The sequence below is a fragment of the Phyllostomus hastatus genome, unplaced genomic scaffold (assembly GCF_019186645.2).
Source record: "Phyllostomus hastatus isolate PE091 unplaced genomic scaffold, TTU_PhHast_1.1 phas_scaffold_585, whole genome shotgun sequence".
NCBI lineage: Eukaryota > Metazoa > Chordata > Mammalia > Chiroptera > Phyllostomidae > Phyllostomus > Phyllostomus hastatus.
Genome location: NW_025334037.1, coordinates 28,982,431 through 29,001,228, shown reverse-complemented (window position 1 = coordinate 29,001,228; position 18,798 = coordinate 28,982,431). Strand labels below are relative to the sequence as shown.

Here is an 18,798-nt window from a genome sequence, read left to right as displayed (position 1 = left end):
GGAAGCCTTGAGCTGCCACTTGCACCTACCTGGTTGTGCATGAACTTGAGATTGATCCCTTCTAGGGTGACCTGCAGCAAGCCGCCCTCGCCAGTCTTCATGTCTTGCACAGGGAACTCGCCGCCTAGTTCAGGCCCTGGGGGGAGGGAGGAGGTCATCAGCCAACTGGGGGGTGGGGACCCCCAGCCCGACTCCCTTGCCAGGGCTCCGACACTCCTGGGGACGGATCGAAACACACGGAAGGCACGCGCTCGGCGAGCTCTCCTCACCGGGTTTGATGCTTTGCTGCCGGGCGGCGGCGCGCTCCATGCTGTCCTTCACACAGTAGTACAGCTCCCGGCACTGCAGCACACATGGGAGAGAGCGGCCAGTCACCCCGCCTTCCGGAGCCCCGCCCACCCCTCCTCGAAAGCTGCCGAGGGCCTGGGCCAGTGCCCGGGCTCAGCGGCGGCTCCGCGTGCCCCACTCAACAGCCACGGGCAACGGTAGGGCCCCAGACACGGATTCTGGAGTTTTAACTTCCACACAAGAAACCCGACACTTGGCCCCCAGCGCCCGCCCCCAACCCGAGGGGAGCCCGTGGCACCTTCTTCGTGTAGAACTTGTTGAGCTGGGTCTCGGAGCCGTTCCTGCGCCACAGGCACAGCACCTTGGTCTTGGGGCAGTAGGTCATGTTGATGAGCTTCTCGTACCACCAGCGCTCGTACACCGTGCCGATGTGGCTGCGCAGCACCACGCAGTCGTCGCACACCTGCGGGGGCGCACACGGCGGCTCAGCGGCCCGACTCATGAGCCTCCGGCTCCCCGGCCACGCCGCACTGTCGGCACAGCCGGGTCTGGGGTGTCCCAGCGCTGGGGCTCTCAGACCCAGGCTCGCAGTCGAGCTCAGATGGCGGTGTGAGCACGGAACTGCTGATGTTCTGTCCACGGGGGGTTTACGGGAAGAGACGAGTCACTGGGAGGAACCTGTGAGCCGGGAGGGGGCTCACTCTTCACGCCCATCCGCCCATCCGTGAGCATGGGCTCTCGGGTGCTCTGGGTTCACACCGCTCAGAGGACAGCTCCTGCCTGCACCTCGCAGCCTCAGCAGTCGCCTCTGTTGGCGAGCATAAGGCAGGGGGTCATGGCAGGCTCCACCAGGGAGGAAAAAAATGGATTGGAAAACATGTTTCTAATCCTGGCTCGGCCTTGTTCTTGAGAAATCTTTAAAAAAATTAATTACACAAGTGGCATATGGACAATACTTATTGCCAAAAAGTTATACAATGCAGGGTGCTCTAAATGAAAAAGCAAAGTCCTCCTTCACGTTCTGCTCAGCAGGCACCCCCAGGTGAGGTGTCCGTTCAGTGGGACACGTGGCAGCACAGCGGCCCGGAGCACAGGGCAAGGCCAGACCTGCCTGGGGCAAGAGTCCATGGTCCCCTTACTCGGCTGTGCCACCTGAGGAAAGTTAACCTGCGTCTACCTTTCCTCCTGTGCAAGAACTTCGCGGAGTTCTGGTGAAGGTTAAATAAGTTAATGTGCATAAACTGCTTGGAACAAACTCAGGCACATAGAAAGTACCCTAGTGTCAGCTGCTATAACAACACTATTATGATACAAGAAATATTTATCGAGGACTTCCAATCAAGATGGCGGCACAGGTAAGCACGGCTCGGCTCTTTTCACAACCACATCGAAACTACAACTAAAATACAGAACAACCGTCACTCAGAACCGTCAGAAACCGAGTTGAAGGGAAGTCTGACAACCACGGAATTAAAGAAATCACATCCATCCAGACTGCTAGGAGGGGTGCAAACACAGAATGGGCTGGTCCCTACACCCACATATGGTGGATAAAAATTCAGGAGGGATATCTTGGGAGTGAGCAGTCCCAGACCCACAGCAGGCCTCCCAGCCCAGGGTTTCAGTGCCAGGAAGATAAGTTCTTACTTCTGGCTGCAAAAACCAGACGGGACTGAGTTGGTGGAAGAAACTGCTGGAGCCCCAAGCAGTTCCTCTTAAAGAACCCACACACGGACTCACTGACTCAGACTCACTCCCTTCGAGCTCCAGCACCAGGGTAGCAGCTTGGGAAGGCACAAGCGGTAGTCAGGGAGAGACCGAAGTGTCTGGCATCAAGGTGAGTGAAAGCCGTTGTCCCTTTCCTGGACCCTCGCCGACAGAACCGGTGGGCTGGTGCTATATCTGAGACTCCATCAATCTGGCTAGCACTGTTTGACCCACCTGGGAGATCCCCAGAGACTTCGCCTCAACCAATCTACGGGCCCACCCAAGCTGCTTTTCCATATGAATGACTTGTCTTGGCTCTTGCTACACAACTTCCTAAATCCTATCAAATAAGCCAGTGGCTGGCCTCAGTGAGCCCCAGGCTGGGTACTAGCAGCATTCTCAGATTGCTTTATAACTCAGGAAGGGTGGCCCCAGGCAAAACACAGGTGGGGGCTGACCTTGGTCTGAACCACCTGGGAAACCCCAGGGACAGTACACCCAGTGGACAGTCACAGACCATGCTGGAGCACCACTACCCTGCCCCTACACAGCTGACCTTCCACGGAAGGCAGAGATTGGTGGTAAGAGGGCACAGCCAGTCCTTGCAGCTGACTGGCCTGGGTAAATCCCTCCACTGATCTACCAGCAGCAACCAAGGCTCAACTACAAGAGGAGGGTGTACTAAGCCCACCTCGAGTGTGCACCTCAAGTACCCAGCTGGGGTGATAGGGGAGGCTGTGCCACAGGACACCTACTATGCTAGCCCACACTACCAAGACATGGAGTCAAAGCAGCTCTACCTAATACAGAGAAACAAACACAGGGCAACTACCAAAATGAGGAGACAAAGAAACATGGCCCAGATGAAAGAACAGAACACAACTCCAGAAAAAGAGCTAAATGAAATGGGGATAAACAATCTATCAGATGCAGAGTTCAAAACACTGGTTATAAGGATGCTCAAGGAACTTAGTGAGGACCTCAACAACATAAAAAAGATCCAGTCAGAAATGAAGTATACATTAATTGAAATAAATAACAATTTATAGGGCAACAACAGTAGCATGGATGAAGCCAAGAAACAAATCACTAATCTGTAATATAAAGAAGCAAAAAGCAACCACACAGAACAACAGGAAGAAAAAATAATTCCAAAAAATGAGATAATATAATCAGCCTGGGATAACTTCAAGAAGTCCAACATTTGTCTCATAGGGGTGCCAGAAGGGGAAGAGAAAGAGCAAAAAATTGGAAACCTATCTGAAAAAATAATGAAAAGGGGGGAGGTAGGGTTTTTAAAAATAATAATAATAATAACAAAAGAAAATTTGCCTAATTTGGTGAAGGAAATAGACATGCAAGTCCAGGAAGCACAAAGAGTCCCAAACAAGATGGATGCAGAGAGGCCCACACCAAGACACATCATAATTAAAGTGTCAAAGGTTAAAGATAAAGAGTGAATCTTAAAACCAGCAAGAGTAAAGAAGTTAGTTACCTACAAGAGAGTTCCCATAAGACTATCAGCTGATTTCTCAAAAGAAACTTAGCAGGCTAGAAGGGACTGGCAAGAAACATTCAAAGTCAATGAAAAGCAGGGACCTACATCCAAGATTTCTCTATGCAGCAAAGATATCATTTAGAATCGAAGGGCAGATAAAGAGCTTCCCAGACAAGAAAAAAACTAAAGGAGTTCATCATCTCCAAATCATTATTATATGAAATGGTAAAGGCACTTATTTAAGAAAAAGATCAAAACCATGAACAATAAAATGGCAAGAATACATACCTATTAACAATTGAACCTAGAAAAACAAACTAAGCAAACAAGAAGAACACAGACAAAGCACTGGATACAGAGAACGTTCTGATGGTTCCCCGATGGGAGGAGAGTGTGGGGGGAATGGGTGAAGAGGGAGGGAATTAAGAAGTACAAATAGGCAGTCACAGAACAGCCATGGGGATGTCAAGTACGGTACAGGAAATGCAGTAGCCAAAGGAATTATACACACGACCCACAGACATGACACAAGGGTGGGGGGATTGCCTGAGGGAGTGGGGGTTGCTGGGTGGAGGGGGGCAAAGGGGGAAAAATCAAGACAACTGGAATAGCATAATCATTAAAATATAATTAAAAAATAAATATCACCATTATCATGACGACCGGTATCATTGAACTTTTTCCAGAAGACCTGTCTTCCTAAGTCCCTGACCTCCCCCCGTCTGGACATCTCCCAGGCAGACCTCGAACTCCTCATGTCCAAATCTCAACTCAACATCTCTGGGGCAGGTCCTCCTTCTGAGTCCCCTGCTGAGTAAGTGGCGTCACCACCCAGCCAGGTGCCCAAGCCAGAACGAGGCATCACGCAAGGCTCCTTCCTCGCGCTCCATCTCCACCACCGAGCCCCGTTCCAGTCTACCTCAAATACCCCCGGGACGCTCTTCCACACTCCCACCAGCCGTTCACCCCAGAGGTCGCTTCTGAGGGGTCCTCCACAACTCCCAGACCCTCTGCTGTGTATTCCCATAACACCCGCCTTGAACTTCTCTCACAGTGCTCGTCATACTTTATGACACCGCCTGTGTAATTACCTGGCTTCCCCAGTGGTTTGCCCACCCTGTACAGGCAACAGAAGCCACAGCTCCCTTATTTGCTGCCGCACCCCCAACTCCAGCGGACGGCCAACCATGTGCTACATGCTCCATAATTGTGACGCAAATAAATACAGGTACAAAGTAGCTGGATGAGAACTAGAAGCCTGGGTTAGCCCCTAAATCTCTGAAGAACATCGCTGGAAGGAGAGAGGCAGGCATTTGGGAGAACACGCGATTTCCAGCCTAGGGAGACGACGGTAATAACACGTCATGCCCACAGAGGCTGCCGGTGTGGGTGTAAACTGGTTGGCTTTGGGTTGGCTACTGGGCAGAATCTATCAAAATTTTAAATGTATAGAAGTTTGATTCAGAAATTTCACACTAGGAATCTATTCTATAGAAATTCTCACACGACTATGCAGAGATATATGTTCTAGGATATTCAATGAAACATTGTTTAAAAAATGGTGGAGGGGATTAGTTACATCATGGTATGTCCATTTAACATGTAGTGGAAAAAACAGTAGTTAAAAAAAACAAATTATATAATAATATTTGTAGTTTGATACCACTTTTGTAAACACTAAAACAAAATTCCATATAAGTCAGCTCTATTTATACAAATATGCATTTTTTTTTAACCTGGAAGGATTCACACCAAACTAACAAGTGATTACCTCTGAGACATGGCAGGGATTCGTAAGACTGGAAGGAAGCAAAGGGAGTCTTTTCCTTTTTACTTTATTTACTTCTCTATGGTTTGAAACTTTTAAAGCATCAACAGTCTCACTTTTGCAATAAAAATGCAGTGGGGGGAGGGAGAGGAGGGTAAAGGGGGTGAAATGCATGGCAGCGAAAGGAACCTGCACTTGGGTGGGGAGCACACTAGAGCGTGCACAGATATCAAATCATGATGCTGCACCCCTGAAACGGACATGGTATCATTGAACAGGGCTACTGCCTTAAATTTCGTTTTTAAAAAAGGCAACAAAGATGACTTTTTAAAGCCTTTGCAAACTGCTCTCCAACTGAGCACATGCTGGATAACCTCGCAGCAGCCAGCTGAGGACAGAGGGAGCGAGGCGCACTGCTGCGGGGAGGTGGCATTTCACGGAGGGACACCTGCGGGGCGACGGAGCCGTCCCCACACTAGGGGCTCCGTATGAGGGTCCCCTGTGCAGTGGTGACAGTGAGTCCTGTACTTCAGGGAATCTTCTCCCAGAGGTTTATTTTTTAAAAGGGAAAGGAAAGGGCAAGAATCACCTGCCACCGCTACTGCGGCGCAGCTGTCCTGGGCTGGCCCACGTCTGAGCCCCTGACCACGAGGGGAGAGACAGCCACTCCAGGCGACAGGAACTGTGCAGTGCCATCCAGGGAGTGCTCCTGCCAAGATATTCGATCTAGAACTGTTCGAACCTCTCAAGACATCAGAAATCCAAGTGACAGAGGAACATGTTGAACCAGTCAGCAAAAAATCTACACTGAGATACTCCACAGGGAAAATTTCTAAAAAAAAAAAAAAAAAAGAAAATACTGGCCAAGTGGGAGGGGGGCTATTACATGTTAGGAAGTAATTCAGAGTCCTATCAGCCAACTTATAAAAGCATTTTCCCTTTGACCCAGCAATCCCACTTCTGAAGATTCTTAGACAAACCTGCCCAGGTATGAAAGGAAGCAGGCGCAGCATCATTCACGGCAGACTACGAGCAACGGCAAAAATGTGGAAGGAAACCAAGGGTCAGTACACCCTGACCGGTTAAATAAACTAGGGTACGGCCACACAGCAGGACACTGTGCTCTGTGAAAAGAGTAAGAAACTCTTTCCTTACTGATTCTGAGGATCTCCAGGATGTGTAATGAAAAAAGCAAGGTATAGGTCAGTGGACATGATGTGCTAAGAAAGGAGGAACGTAAGAATTTATGTTCACATTTTATTGTGTTTGCATTAAAAAAAACTGGAAGATACAAAAGAAACCAATAAAAGTGGTTAGCTACAAGAGGAAGGGGCAAGGTGGATGGGGACAAGAATGACAGCAAGACGTCCCAACGTATATGTCACTTTATGTTGTTCCGACTGAAGGACAGTGTGACTGTATCACCTGTTACATAAATATAAGTATATTCAAAAGGAACGATGGGGAACAACCTATTCTGTTACTTGCATAAGAGCCTGACAACTTAATGGTAAATGGACCATGAGGATGAACGAGACAAATAGGAAAGTCTCCCGGCATCAGTTCTAGGGGTTCCTTGTGACTCTCCAATGTCCCTTGGGACCCCCAGCCTGAGCCAGCACCTACCTCCATGAAAAAGAGGTCTCCGTTCGTGTCTGTCCCCGCATGCACCACGAAGGTCTGCTTCTTCATGTGCCGGCTGCCGCTGGACCGGATAGAGAGATCACGGCCATTCTGAGGAAAGAGAGCTCTTTCAGGGACACGCACACACCCCCGTCACAGGGCACTCCGGGCCAGGCGTCCCCCCCATCGGCAACTGAACCCCCACCAGCGTTCTTCGCCCCTGCTGTCTGCTGGCCGCCCGCCACCAGGGAGGGGCTCTCAAACGGTTTGGGCTCAGCGCTCCTAGGCTCCTTACAAATCACGGACGACCCCCGAAAGCTTATGTTTGTGTGTGTAACATTTGCAGGTATCCACCACAGTAGAGAGTAAAACAGAAAAGTGTAAATGTTTGCTAATTCACGTAGAAGTTACTAACTACTCATTAATAAACCCACTGCATAGTAATATAACACATGGTTCTGGTAAAATAACTGTACTTCTCCAAGCGAAAGAAATAAAAAAGAATGGCACTGTGTTACATTTCTGCAAATCTCTTTAAAGTCTGGCTTAATAAAAAAGTAGCTGGGTTCTCATAACCCCTTCCACATTCAATCTCTTGAGCTACACTGCTTTGGTTGGGGTAGAGAGAGAAAACATGGCCCCACCGATATGTATTTAGAAAGGGGAGGAGTGTTTTGATAGCCTGTGCAGACAAACATGCAAGTTCTTCGCTGATACTACACCAAAATTCGAGAAGCAGCGGCTTCCAAAAGTTAGCTGCAATGTGGGGTCTGCAAACACATCAGCGAACATTTTGTACTTTGCTACATAAAATCCATTTTTCTGCCTTACAATGCGAGTGGCTCTTCTGCCCACACTTGAATGTGCGACATCCCACGTTAGTCATTGGCAAAATACTGCTTCACCAAGCCTCGCGGCTCTTCTCAGTGCTGACACATGACATATCGAAGAGTCGCAGTTACTAACGGCATCATCCATCACACTAGGGAAGTCTCTAAACACCAGGAAGCTCCTGAATAACCAGGTGTGTCGGCCACCCGTCTGGGTAACGCGATGTCTCGCGGACGGCGCTGCCAGGGCGCCTCACAGCCGGAACCATCACAGCTGCTCTTCCGCGCAGCGGCCGCGTTTCGGTTAACCGCAGAAATGCTCGTGTGCATCTCTCATTTGGTCACACAGAACATCACAGGGGTGTACAATCAAGGGTCAGATTTACTAAAAGTAATGGTTTCAACTGCTTCATCAAGGACATTCATCAGTGAAACTGAGGTATTTTTGGCTTTTTGTTTTTTTAAAGATTGCATTTATTCTTAGGGAGAGGGGAGGGAGGGAGAAAGGCAGGGAGAGAAACATCGATGTGTGAGGACACACTGACCGGCCGGCCCTTCCGCGCCCCCAGCCAGGGGCTGGCCCAAAGCCCAGGCATGTGCCTTGACCGGGAACCGAACCAGCGGCCCTTCAGCCCTCAGACTGATGCTGTCTACTGAGTCACACCAGCCAGGGCAATGTTTTCTGTTGTTTTTTTTTGTAATAAGAGAAAGTTTATCTAGACAGTCAAGGAGGTACATGAAGTGGGTTGTAGAAGGAGCAGGCTCAGGAAACAAGTTACAGCGGCAAAAGAAGGGCCCTGGGAGCCCAGGAGAGAGAGGGGGGTAAAGGTAAGGCACCTGGGAGAGGGGCGGGGGAGTGGGGGAGGCGCTCCAGGGAGGGAGAGCCCCGAAACTGAGTTGTTTTGTTTCTGTTTCACTGAGAACCAGGGAGGTGAGGACTACAAGGGTCACTAGCATGGTTTGGTGCCACAGCCTTCGCTGTGTTAAGGCACCAGTGGTTTCACCCGCCATCGGTGCAAACATTAAAAAAGAAAAAGGCAAACAGCATTTTAGTAGTGTTACAAAAATGCCTTTCACCTCACGGAGCCTCAGGGGCCCACAGACCCCACGCCGAATGGCTGCGGCAGCACCGTGTCAGGGCACAGAGTCCCACGACAGCAGGGCGAAGTCCACATCCAGAGTAAGAGGCCCCCTCTCCAGAACGGAGGACTTGGAACACACACAGGCCTAGAACTGGCCAGCGGGGAGGCCTCTGCCCCGGGCCACCAGGCCCAGGCCCTGGGGGGCGGGGGGGGGGCGGTGGGAGGGGGGAGGCGGCAGTGCAGCGGGAGGGAGCCCAAGAATGGCCGAGCCTCGCTTACCAGGTTCGCCAGCTGGTCCAGCACTTCGTTGATCTGCTGGCTGTGCACGAGCCCGATGTGGGACTTGCCCATGAGGCGCCGCACCTTCTTCCGGATGTCGTTCTTGTTGACCTGGGAGTCAAGTGAGGACCGGAATAAGGGACCTGCCCTCCTCCCCACGCGGGGACGGGGAGGGTCCGAGCAAGCTTGCCACTGTCCGAGAGAGGTGTATGTCTAAAAGGCCGTATCGCTAAATACGAGAGATGACACTCCACTCTGTGTTCTGCCGGGAAAACCCCAGTTCTGTCTCTAGCAATATCCGTAGAGAAGCGGCTCTTAGAGCAGCTCTGGTTTAAGTGACCGGGGCGGAAGGGGACACCTCCTCCCCAGCCCCAGCCCATACCATCGTGCTCACACCTACAGGGGCCCGAAGAGCCCCTGGGGTTCCTCGAGTGTAATTCACAGACAATGACTTAGAGTAGTTAACACTGCGTACTCACTTATAGCCAAGACACCACAAAGATCAGCACCCTGTTCCCACCACAGTGACCCGGAACCCCGGGGTCCGACACAGTATGGCTGAACTCAACCGAGTAGTAGAGCCTCCCCACAGAAAACGAGATGGGCCAGGAGGGCCGGCCTGGTGGGCATTCTCTGTATTTGATCAACTAACCCCTTCACAGCTCGAGAGCCCGGGACAGCAGGAGGAGGAGGAACCCAGGGGCTCACTGTCAGGACGCTCTCTTCCTCCCATGTGTCCCTTTCGGAGCAGAACTCTTCTACTTGGTCACATACTCTTCCCAAAGCCAGAAAAACCAGGTGCAGGCAAGGCAAACTAGAACCTACCATTACTTTTCGATAGGCAGCTCTTTTTAGATCTACGGAAAATTCTAAGATAAAGGGCTAAAAAGTGAATTCCGAGCATCCTTTCTAAACTGTTTAGGATCTGCTGCTTAAAAACATTTTTTAAAATTCACTGTATTCTGTGAGAAGCGCTACTGGAATCCTGAAGCCACTCAGCCGAGGAAGCCCATTGAAAATTCAGAATGAACAGACGGTGCAGAACCATCAATCGCCTTTATAACGTTTCCCAGCACGACAGCCTGGCGGCCTCAGATAAATGGGTCACGCGGGAGCCGCAAAGAGGCTTCAGATTCCCAGTCAGAAAGGGAGCTTCTCAACCGCCCCAGAATTTAGGTGACAGGAGTAAGCCTTGTCCTTCCAGCATCAGGAGTAGCTGGGCATCAGCAACACGGACACTACCTTCATCAGCAGCATGTAGGAGATGAGGTTGTGCAAAAGCGTGGCCAGCAAACGGTCTTCGTCATCCTCGAGGCGCTTCCGGTCATGTTCCCCCAGGGACAGGTACCTACGCAGGGGACCAGGGACGGGTCAGCCCTCAGGCAGGAAGAACTACCTGGGAAAAGGACGAATTCTTTCCCAAGGGTTTCCTAAGCCTCGTACCTGTCTATCATTTCCTGGGGACCCTGGTCCATACCCATCCCTTCTCTCTCCAACATCACGGCATCCAGGAACGCGTCTTCCCAGAACTGCATTTGGTCCCATAAAGTAGAACGCTCTTTGCCTGTGTAGAGTGGAGTTTTTTAGGGGCTTGTATGATCTATAAAGAATATAGCTGGCAACCAAAACAGAGTACACTCCAGGTAAAAGGAAATCACTACAAATTCCAAGGCAAAGAAAACCCAAGCCTCTCCACCCCGGGTGCACAGCCCAGCTGCCTCCGAGGGAGGCCTGGCCCCTCCCGAGGCGGAGGGACGAACGCAGCACACAGAGAAAGGTGGTTACTTATAGAAAAGGTCTCCATAGCAGCATCCTCTAACTGGTCCCACATCGATCCTTTGTCCCTTCCTGCCAGTTTGTGAGCAGGAAGGACCGTGGTAGCAAGAAAGGAAAGAAAGGAAGACAGAAAGACAGAGGCTATGGATTAATACCAAAATCCAGTCTCTTTTTGGAAAGTTTTCACCCACTGTTCCTTCCAGGCCCAGTAAGCCACCTGCTGCAGACATAAAAATGCTTCCTAACATCGGCACTGAGATCGGCACAAAGCCAAGCACCTCCTCGCTCAGTCTGCCCTCTTCCCCGGCTGAGCCCAGCTTTCTCCCAGTGCCAGGGCCCGTCCCGGTCTGTTTCTCACCTAGGAGGCCCTCGTAGAGATAGACGCGCTGGCTCACGTCTTCGCAACTGCGCACCGGGCTGCCCGCCAGCTTCTCCTTTACGCTCGGCTTCAAGCTGTGGGCTTTACCCTACGGAGAAGAGGTAACAGGTCAGCCACCCAAGGTACCCATGAACAGGGGCAAAGAAAACCAAGCAGCTCACGAAGAGGCTCACACACCTGGCGCCACCACTAACAACATGCACTCCAGGTGCCCTGCTTTTGCTACTCCACTGGCCTCAAGGATCTGACCAGAAAGTCAATCTGATAACCCTTCTTTCCATTACTGGCTCCTAAAATGTGCAATCAAGCTTTCATTGTGACTTGTCTTTACTCTTTAGTCTCTGTAAGGCTCTGCTCTACAAATAAAAAAAACTAGGCCAGTTCTCTGCGGCAGCATGCTGCAGTGGGAAGAATGCTGCGTTTGCCCTGCCTCCTACCTGCTGTATGAGCTTAGGCATGAAACTTAGCTTCTCTAAGTCTCATTCTCCACCTAAGAAAAGGAAGGTTGTAATACCTCATAGAACCAGTACAGGAATTACATCAGAAAGCACATTTATAGCACTTAACGGTGCCTGGCACACAGCTGGTATTTAGTAAGTGTTAATTTCCTCTTTCCTACCACCTCAGATATCTGCCCCTTAGAAATATTACTAACTTTTATCTGCCACTCCTGCAATATTAGGCTTTTATTCATTCAAGAAAGACTTATAACTGCTCAGAGGCAGGCTTCACGTCCTCTTCACGAAGCATACAACAGCCTAAGCAGAGAAGCAACTGATCGCAGGTCATTAGCAATATTTAATTAGTGAGTCTGAAGGCCAGTCTCCTGGTTCGCAGCCCAGTTCTCTGTTCAATGGATCATACTGACTTAATGTAATTTATTTCCTGCTAAGCCAGCCTTTTTTGAGCCCAGAAATTTAGGTAATTGCTCTCAGCAACTCAATGGCACAAAGAGCCCTTGCCGACCTGCACAGGACAAGAAAGAATCTGTCCCAGGGAGGTAGGTGCCAGGAAAGACGGCACGCAGCCGAAGGGCTTCTTGCAAGACTGCCGTTTCGTAGTACCTGTCTTAAGCTCCAGGTTGGAAGTGCACTAGAAGGGCTTACACACTCTTATTTCAATGGCCTGCTTCCACTCAGGAAGAGTTAAGGCCGTGAACCTGAAGGCTCTGCCGACTCCCGATCCTACTCCTTATGCTCCCTCTGGGATGTCACCTGCTCTGTTAGAAACCCATATGCAGGAAACCCTGGGAGTGGAGATGATCACCAGTACTGAATAACTGATTTCACTTAAACTTCATTTCCATCCTCTCCACAGACCAGAGATAAGGGCCTGGGGGCTCCTGTAGAGAAAATCCACCCTCAGCTCTGTCTGATCAAGAGGCAAGTGCATCAGAGTGCTTAGCTCCGCTGCCTGAAGTGGCATGTGTACACTGAAAGGCCACGTGTCTAACGGCAAGGGCTAAAAGAATTAACTTAATTCCAGCTGATCGTTGGTTTGCTGTGGGATCTAGGGCAAGTTCTTTTCCTAAGGCTTTGCTCCCCTTTCCTGTCGGAAGAGGTTAGTCAGAGAAAGGTAGGAGGGATGCCCCCCCAAAACCCAGAATTATCTTCTGGAGGGCGGGCTCCTTGTAGTACAGGCTTCCCCCACTAGGTGAGTGTCCTAGCAACCCCTCTCTATCTGCACCAATGGGCGTTGTTGTGAGAGGCTGCGTTCAGTTTCAGTGATTTTTTTTTTGAAGTCTCTTTCAACACGTTTGCCCCTTCCATGACGGGTGATTTGTGAGTGCACCTGCCCACACCACGCTGAGTGTTCAGCAGTTTTGACCAGAAACGGCATGACCCCGTGCCCCACCCTCCTTATTTACCCTGTCTCACCCTGAGTGACTTTCTGTTTCCCCGGATGAAAAAAGTCCTAAAAGGGAAACATTTTGCTGATGTGGAGGAGGTGATATAAAAAAAAACAGCTGAAGCGTTAAAAGGAAGCAAAATCAATGAGCTCAAAAACAGCTTTGGGCAGTGGAAAAAACGTCTCGATGGGTGTACTGCACCAAACGGAAAGGACTCTGAAGGTGACTGGAGTGTAAACATGTAAGAATAAGTACACAGTTTTTTATAAATAAATTCCAGGATTTTTTGGGTCCCCCCTCTCACACTGAATTGCAAATTTCTTGAGAGTGAAAATCATGCCTTATTCATCTCTGTTTCTTCAGTACGGAAACTGGCATTTAGTAAATCACTTAAGGGATGTTTACTAGCAAACAGAAACTTCAAATAACTGTTAGGAATATACTAAAAGAAATGTTATTTTTAGGTGCTACATAAATAGAGCAGTGGCCAGAATAAACTAGGTACGGCCACAGAAATAGGTAGTCTGGTGCTAACTGAGAGCTGTAACTGACCTGACATTGGCATGAAGGCATCCTCACACCTATTTTAAACATGGGGGTCATTGCTACCTTGCGTTCTAGGCCCTTAGCTGACTGGGTGGAGAGCCTAACTCATCAATGATTCAGGAGAGGGTTCTGAAAGCCCCAGGTCATGGAGTCCAGTGACTCTCAAAACATCCTTAAGAGCCCCGGCTGGTGTGGCTCAGTGGATTGAGTGCTGGTTTGCAAATGGAAAGGCCGCCAGTTTGATTCCATCAGGGCACATGACTGGGTTGCAGGCCAGGTCCCCACTTAGGGGCATGCAACAGGCAACTGATTGACATATCTCACACATTGATGTTTTGCTCTTTCTCTCTCTCTCTCTTTCTCTCTCCCTTCCCCTCACTCTAAATAAAATCTAAAAAAAAAAAAAAAAAATCCTTAAGAGCCCTGGCTGGTGTGGTTCACTGGATTGAGCGCCGGCCTGCGAACCAAAGGGTCGCCAGTTTAATTCCCAATCAGGGTACAGGCCTGAGTGGTAAGCCAGGTCCCCAGTAGGGGGTATGTGAGAGGCAACCACACACTGATGTTTCTCTCCTTCTCTTTATCCCTTCCTTTCCTCCTCTCTAAAAATAAATAAATACACATATTTTCAAAAGCCTTAAAAAACATTTTCTTTAAAATATTTTTTTTTTTTTGCCGGCTCTTTCTGGGGTTTTATTTCCTTAAAATATTTTTTTTTTAAACATTTTCTTTAAAGGCAAATATGTGAGCTGATCCATTCCTTACTTCTTTTAGTTCTAATTGCTTCCTTACTTTTCATTCTTTTCCAGCCCCACCCATTAAAAAACACTCTCCTTTTGTTCGCAAACAGGGCTTACAAAGATGGCGCTGGTGGCGGCGTTGGTCTCGATTTCACTGTCGGACAAAGTGGCCCGAGAGCTCGTCAGGTGGGCGCTCCCCTCGCCGCCCGGCCCATCGCCGGCGTTGCTGCTCAGGTCGCTGTCCGCTCCCAGGGTCTCTCCGGAACTATTACTCACCTGCAGGGAGAAAGGTAGTGAGGGCCCCCCCCAGGGAAGGGTCCTGGACAGGCTACATTGTGAGAGCTCTCTGCTGCCACAGAAAAGGATCACATTTCAAAGGTGTGCCAGCACCTCTGGAAGTACCTTTTTACAGGATGAGGAGGAGCCCTAGGTGAAACCTCGGGTCTGATCCCGTGTACAAAATGACCTAAGATGGGCCAGCATCTCCGCCAGGAGAGCCGAGCTGGCCGGGGACTAAGCGCAGCCTCCAGGGAGGAAGCAGGCCCCTCTGAACCGCCCCCAGGAGGGCAGTGTGGTGCTCCCCTACCACGGTGCTAACTTCGGAATCCTGACTGGAGCTTCGGACCATGACCGCCGGACTCACGCCGCTGACCGGGTCTGGGTCGGCCCTCTGAAACGAGACGCGGGCGCTCAGACACGCCAGGGCAGGCGTCCGGTTTCTGTGCGTCCCCGGGAAATACTGCGTGTTCTTCCTTCTCTCCATCCCCACCCTCCTAGTACCATTTTCTTCTGAATATAAAATACACATGGCTTATATAATAAGAATAAGAATAATAAACACAAAAGAAATAGATGCTCACTGTAGAAAATACATGAAAGAACAAGGAAACAAAAATAAGCCATAAACTGACCGCTTACATTAATCACTCTTAAGTCTTCAGTGTGTTCCCTTTCGAGTCTTTTCTATATACATTTTAGAAATAAAATTGGAATCATACTGTATATAGCTTTGCCAACATTTTCCCGTCACTAAAGTTTTAAAAATATAGTTAATATTGTATTATAGGGATATACATATTATACTTATTTCATCATTCCCCTATTATTGAATATTTATGTTGTTTCAAGGTTTCTTGTTTTTTTTTTTTAAACTCCCAGAAGCATTCCAAGATCACACACTTTAATGCTCACAATTATCAACAAGGCTGTCACAAACCTGGGAACCAGACGTCAGGCTCACACCACTGTCTGCGCTGACCTGGGACTTTTTCTCCTCTGTCTCACCAAGGTCAAGGGCGGGTCTGATCGCTTCAGGCCCTGAGTGGGGGAAGGCTGCTGTTACTCAGCGTGCCAGGCCAGGGCAGGCTGGGGAAGGGAGCAGGGAGCAGCCCCGCCTGGACCCAGGCCTGTGCCGCATGTCCCAGTCTCCTTTGCGGGGACTGCCCCCCCTCAGGCCCCCCTGAAAGAAGCAGTCTCCAGGCACCTTAAGAGCCAAGTGGGAAAAATCAGACCTGGTCTCAAGGGGTTCTGAAGCCATCTTCTCAGCCTGAGGAAAGCTGAGCCCGTCACCCTCAAACACAAAAGCTCCACGAACAAATGTCTAACCACACTCCACTGCACTCAGAGTCAGAGCTCCATTGGCACCTGAAACTCTCCAGGGCCCTCAGGGCTCTCAGTGTGTCCCTGACAAACGCATCTGAAGGGGCTGGGGAAGGAGGGCCCCAGTGATAGAAAGATATGCCAGCCGTTTCCACGGACACCGCTCACCCCCACGGAACAACTTCCACAGCTGAGATAGAAACCACTCCCCTTTCCCCCACCCACACACAATGATATGGCAGAAGGACAGAATGACAGAAAGCAAGAAAGCGTGCCTAGGCAAGCCACCAGAGAGAGTGGGGAAGCTACAGACTCAACACAGAGGGACAGCAACCATCTCTGCCAACTGTGCCCACAGGCCTTCTCACGGGTGAGGGAGATATCAGCCAATGGGGGCACTGAAATAGGCAAACGTTCTCCCCACCACCTCGGAAGCAATAGAGAACCAAGTTCTGAGGGATTTTACGCAGCAGACACCTCCATCACAGCCTGATTGCTACGAGGGGAGGGGAAGAAGCAGCCTACAAGCCACATACCTAGGAGTCACATGCCACCTACCTGCTTTCATTCCAAATACCCCCCTAGAGCAAATTTGGGGTGGGGCTGGAGCCTGCCCCACTGGGCCTGGGGAGTTGGCAGGTATGGGAGACTTGGGAACAGGGCGGGGCATTGGTTCCTTACTCTGTTTTTCCATAGCTTTTTGGTTTTTCATTTCCTGGTGCTTGTTCCACAATTCTACCCCAGATGCAATGTAAGCAGGAGAGAAAGACAGAGAGAGTCAGAGACCGGTCAGGCAGACGAAATGGACACCCGCCCACCCAGGCTGGCTGTCTCGGCATAAGATTACACATCAAGAGACAAAAAGAGATCTTCCCTGGGGGGAGGGATTAAAAATCAAGAGATCTAATGCCTTCCTCCCAGCTAAGGAAATCAAGACCCCGCATTTCTAACCTCGGGGCGGCAGGAAAAGCCCTGCAGGATGTTGGAGCCTGAAGAGGCTTTAATCGAGCTCCCTGATTTTGGCAAGACGAAACTGATCCTAAAGAGGCTGGAGCAGTCCCTGGAGATCATGTAACTTAGGACCGGTTTAAACTTCCTCCGCACCACACTCTCTGCCAAATGAGCTGGGCGAATGCAATTTTCAAAGATTCCAGATAAGGCGGACGGTCCCCGCAAGCAGCCAAAGGGCTTTCCGAAGCACGAGTGCAGATCAACCTGGTCCACGGGGCTGCGCCGCGGCCGCCCACACCGGCAGTGGGCAGCCCCCCTTGCTGCCAAGTGACCCAACCACCCTCTGAGTCAGTGCCTGTCCTAGCACGAGGCCCTTCCTCAGCCAGACACCTGGCCACCCACTGGAGGTCACAGAGAACGTGAAATGTTGACAATGGCGTCCCCGAAGGGGTGAAGAAGGGAGACTAGCAACCGTTGCAATTCTTTTCCTGGAAGAACTGGAGCGCCCACTTAGTCCAGTCCCCTCGTTTCCCAGACGAGGAGAGACAGCCCCTGAGGGGGAAGTGGTGTGCCCAATGCTGTCTTCTCAGCTGAGGGCCGGGCCTTACTCTTCTGAGAATGTCCCTTCGGATGGGAGAAAGGCAGGGTCGATTGTCTCCAGGACGCTATGTTGCTGGCTAGAGAAGTGTAACGCCCCTAGAAAGGACACTGGTTCCTCGCTATCACTTACGAAAGCACAAAGCAATAGCTAACAATCGTGCCAAAGGGGCACCGGTTAGAAGCATACAGCCCAGGGACCTAGAACCAGACAAATAAAGACACGCAACCTGGATGACCCAAGGCCGTGTAGGGAGCGAGTCAGGTGGAGGTGAACCCAGAGAGGTCACCGGCTCCTCCTGCCTTCGTGGGAATGGGAAACACGAAATGTAAACAAGCGCTTGATCAGGTCACGGAGGGAAAGTTTTAAAGAAAGGCTGACTCAGAAATCTACACCTGGAGGCCCAGAGCCCGGGGGAACGGGGCTGTGGGACACAGCCCAGAGGGGCACCGTTGAGAGCAGTGCAATGGCTGCAGGGGAAACTGGCTGTGGAGACCCAGATGACCACCAGGCTACGGCCTGAAGGTGCGCCCTCTATAAGCTTCCCTAGAGCTTCCGGGAGCCCACGCCGCCTCACTGCTCTGCGAAGGAACCCAGATGTGAACAGAAAGAGGGGCCGGGGTACAGCTCAAACTCGTGCGTGCAGTAACCTCACTGGGCCCCTTAAGAAAAACTCCCATGTTGAGAGGTAGGGGAGGGGCTGTAAATGAAGCATACGGGACAGAGAAGTACAAAGAAGGACCGTCAGGAAGGGCCACAGATCTCTCTCTCTCTAGAAAGCGAAGCATGGGAAGGAGAGAGGCAGGGTTCTGAATGAAGTGAGAGAACGGAGGGATATTCAAGAAGCCAGGCCCCCTGCACCACAGCAGACACACTGATACACACCAATAGATGCCACGAAATTCTCTTCCTTTAAACTTCTGGTGTCCACCTCCTTCAGGCCCTTTCCCGCAGCTGCTGGTGCCCGCGGCCCCAGCTGGGGGACTCTCAGCTGGGCCGTCACCTTTGGGTCGCCCCGGCCAGCCAGGCTGGCATCCTTGCCAACTGGCGTAGTCACACTCTCTGTTGGACTCCTCTTCCGCTTGTCTGCTTCTGAGGAGGAGAGCGGATACAGGAAGAGGTCAGAAGGTCAGAAGGTCAGAAGAGACGGTGAGTGGGAACCAAGGTGTGCAAACGGGGGGAGAGAAGCAAGAATGCAGGAGGATGTGGAACGGAAGAAGTGCAGGTGCAGGAAAACAGCCCTCATGCCATGGCAGCAGGACACCCACCGCGTATAAACCTGCACTAG

General features: G+C 50.7%; 1 protein-coding gene across 44 annotated transcripts in view; it reads right to left on the bottom strand.

Annotated features, from left to right (window-relative positions):
- The window catches only part of MADD (MAP kinase activating death domain), a 40,407-nt gene that overhangs the window by 5,285 nt on the left and 16,324 nt on the right, over positions 1-18,798 (bottom strand). For 9 of the 44 annotated variants that reach the window (XM_045825671.1, XM_045825691.1, XM_045825683.1 and 6 more), the window contains 14 exons: positions 18,396-18,602; positions 16,643-16,696; positions 15,579-15,679; positions 14,949-15,032; positions 14,480-14,638; positions 11,210-11,318; positions 10,861-10,923; positions 10,519-10,639; positions 10,318-10,423; positions 9,076-9,186; positions 6,888-6,995; positions 587-751; positions 270-342; positions 30-136 (listed from right to left, as the gene is read on the bottom strand). In XM_045825671.1, coding sequence (XP_045681627.1) covers positions 30-136; positions 270-342; positions 587-751; positions 6,888-6,995; positions 9,076-9,186; positions 10,318-10,423; positions 10,519-10,639; positions 10,861-10,923; positions 11,210-11,318; positions 14,480-14,638; positions 14,949-15,032; positions 15,579-15,679; positions 16,643-16,696; positions 18,396-18,602 — 1,568 coding nt within the window. The remainder of the gene's footprint in view (positions 1-29; positions 137-269; positions 343-586; positions 752-6,887; positions 6,996-9,075; positions 9,187-10,317; positions 10,424-10,518; positions 10,640-10,860; positions 10,924-11,209; positions 11,319-14,479; positions 14,639-14,948; positions 15,033-15,578; positions 15,680-16,642; positions 16,697-18,395; positions 18,603-18,798) is intronic. The other 35 variants (XM_045825672.1, XM_045825693.1, XM_045825685.1 and 32 more) reach the window with 8 other exon arrangements.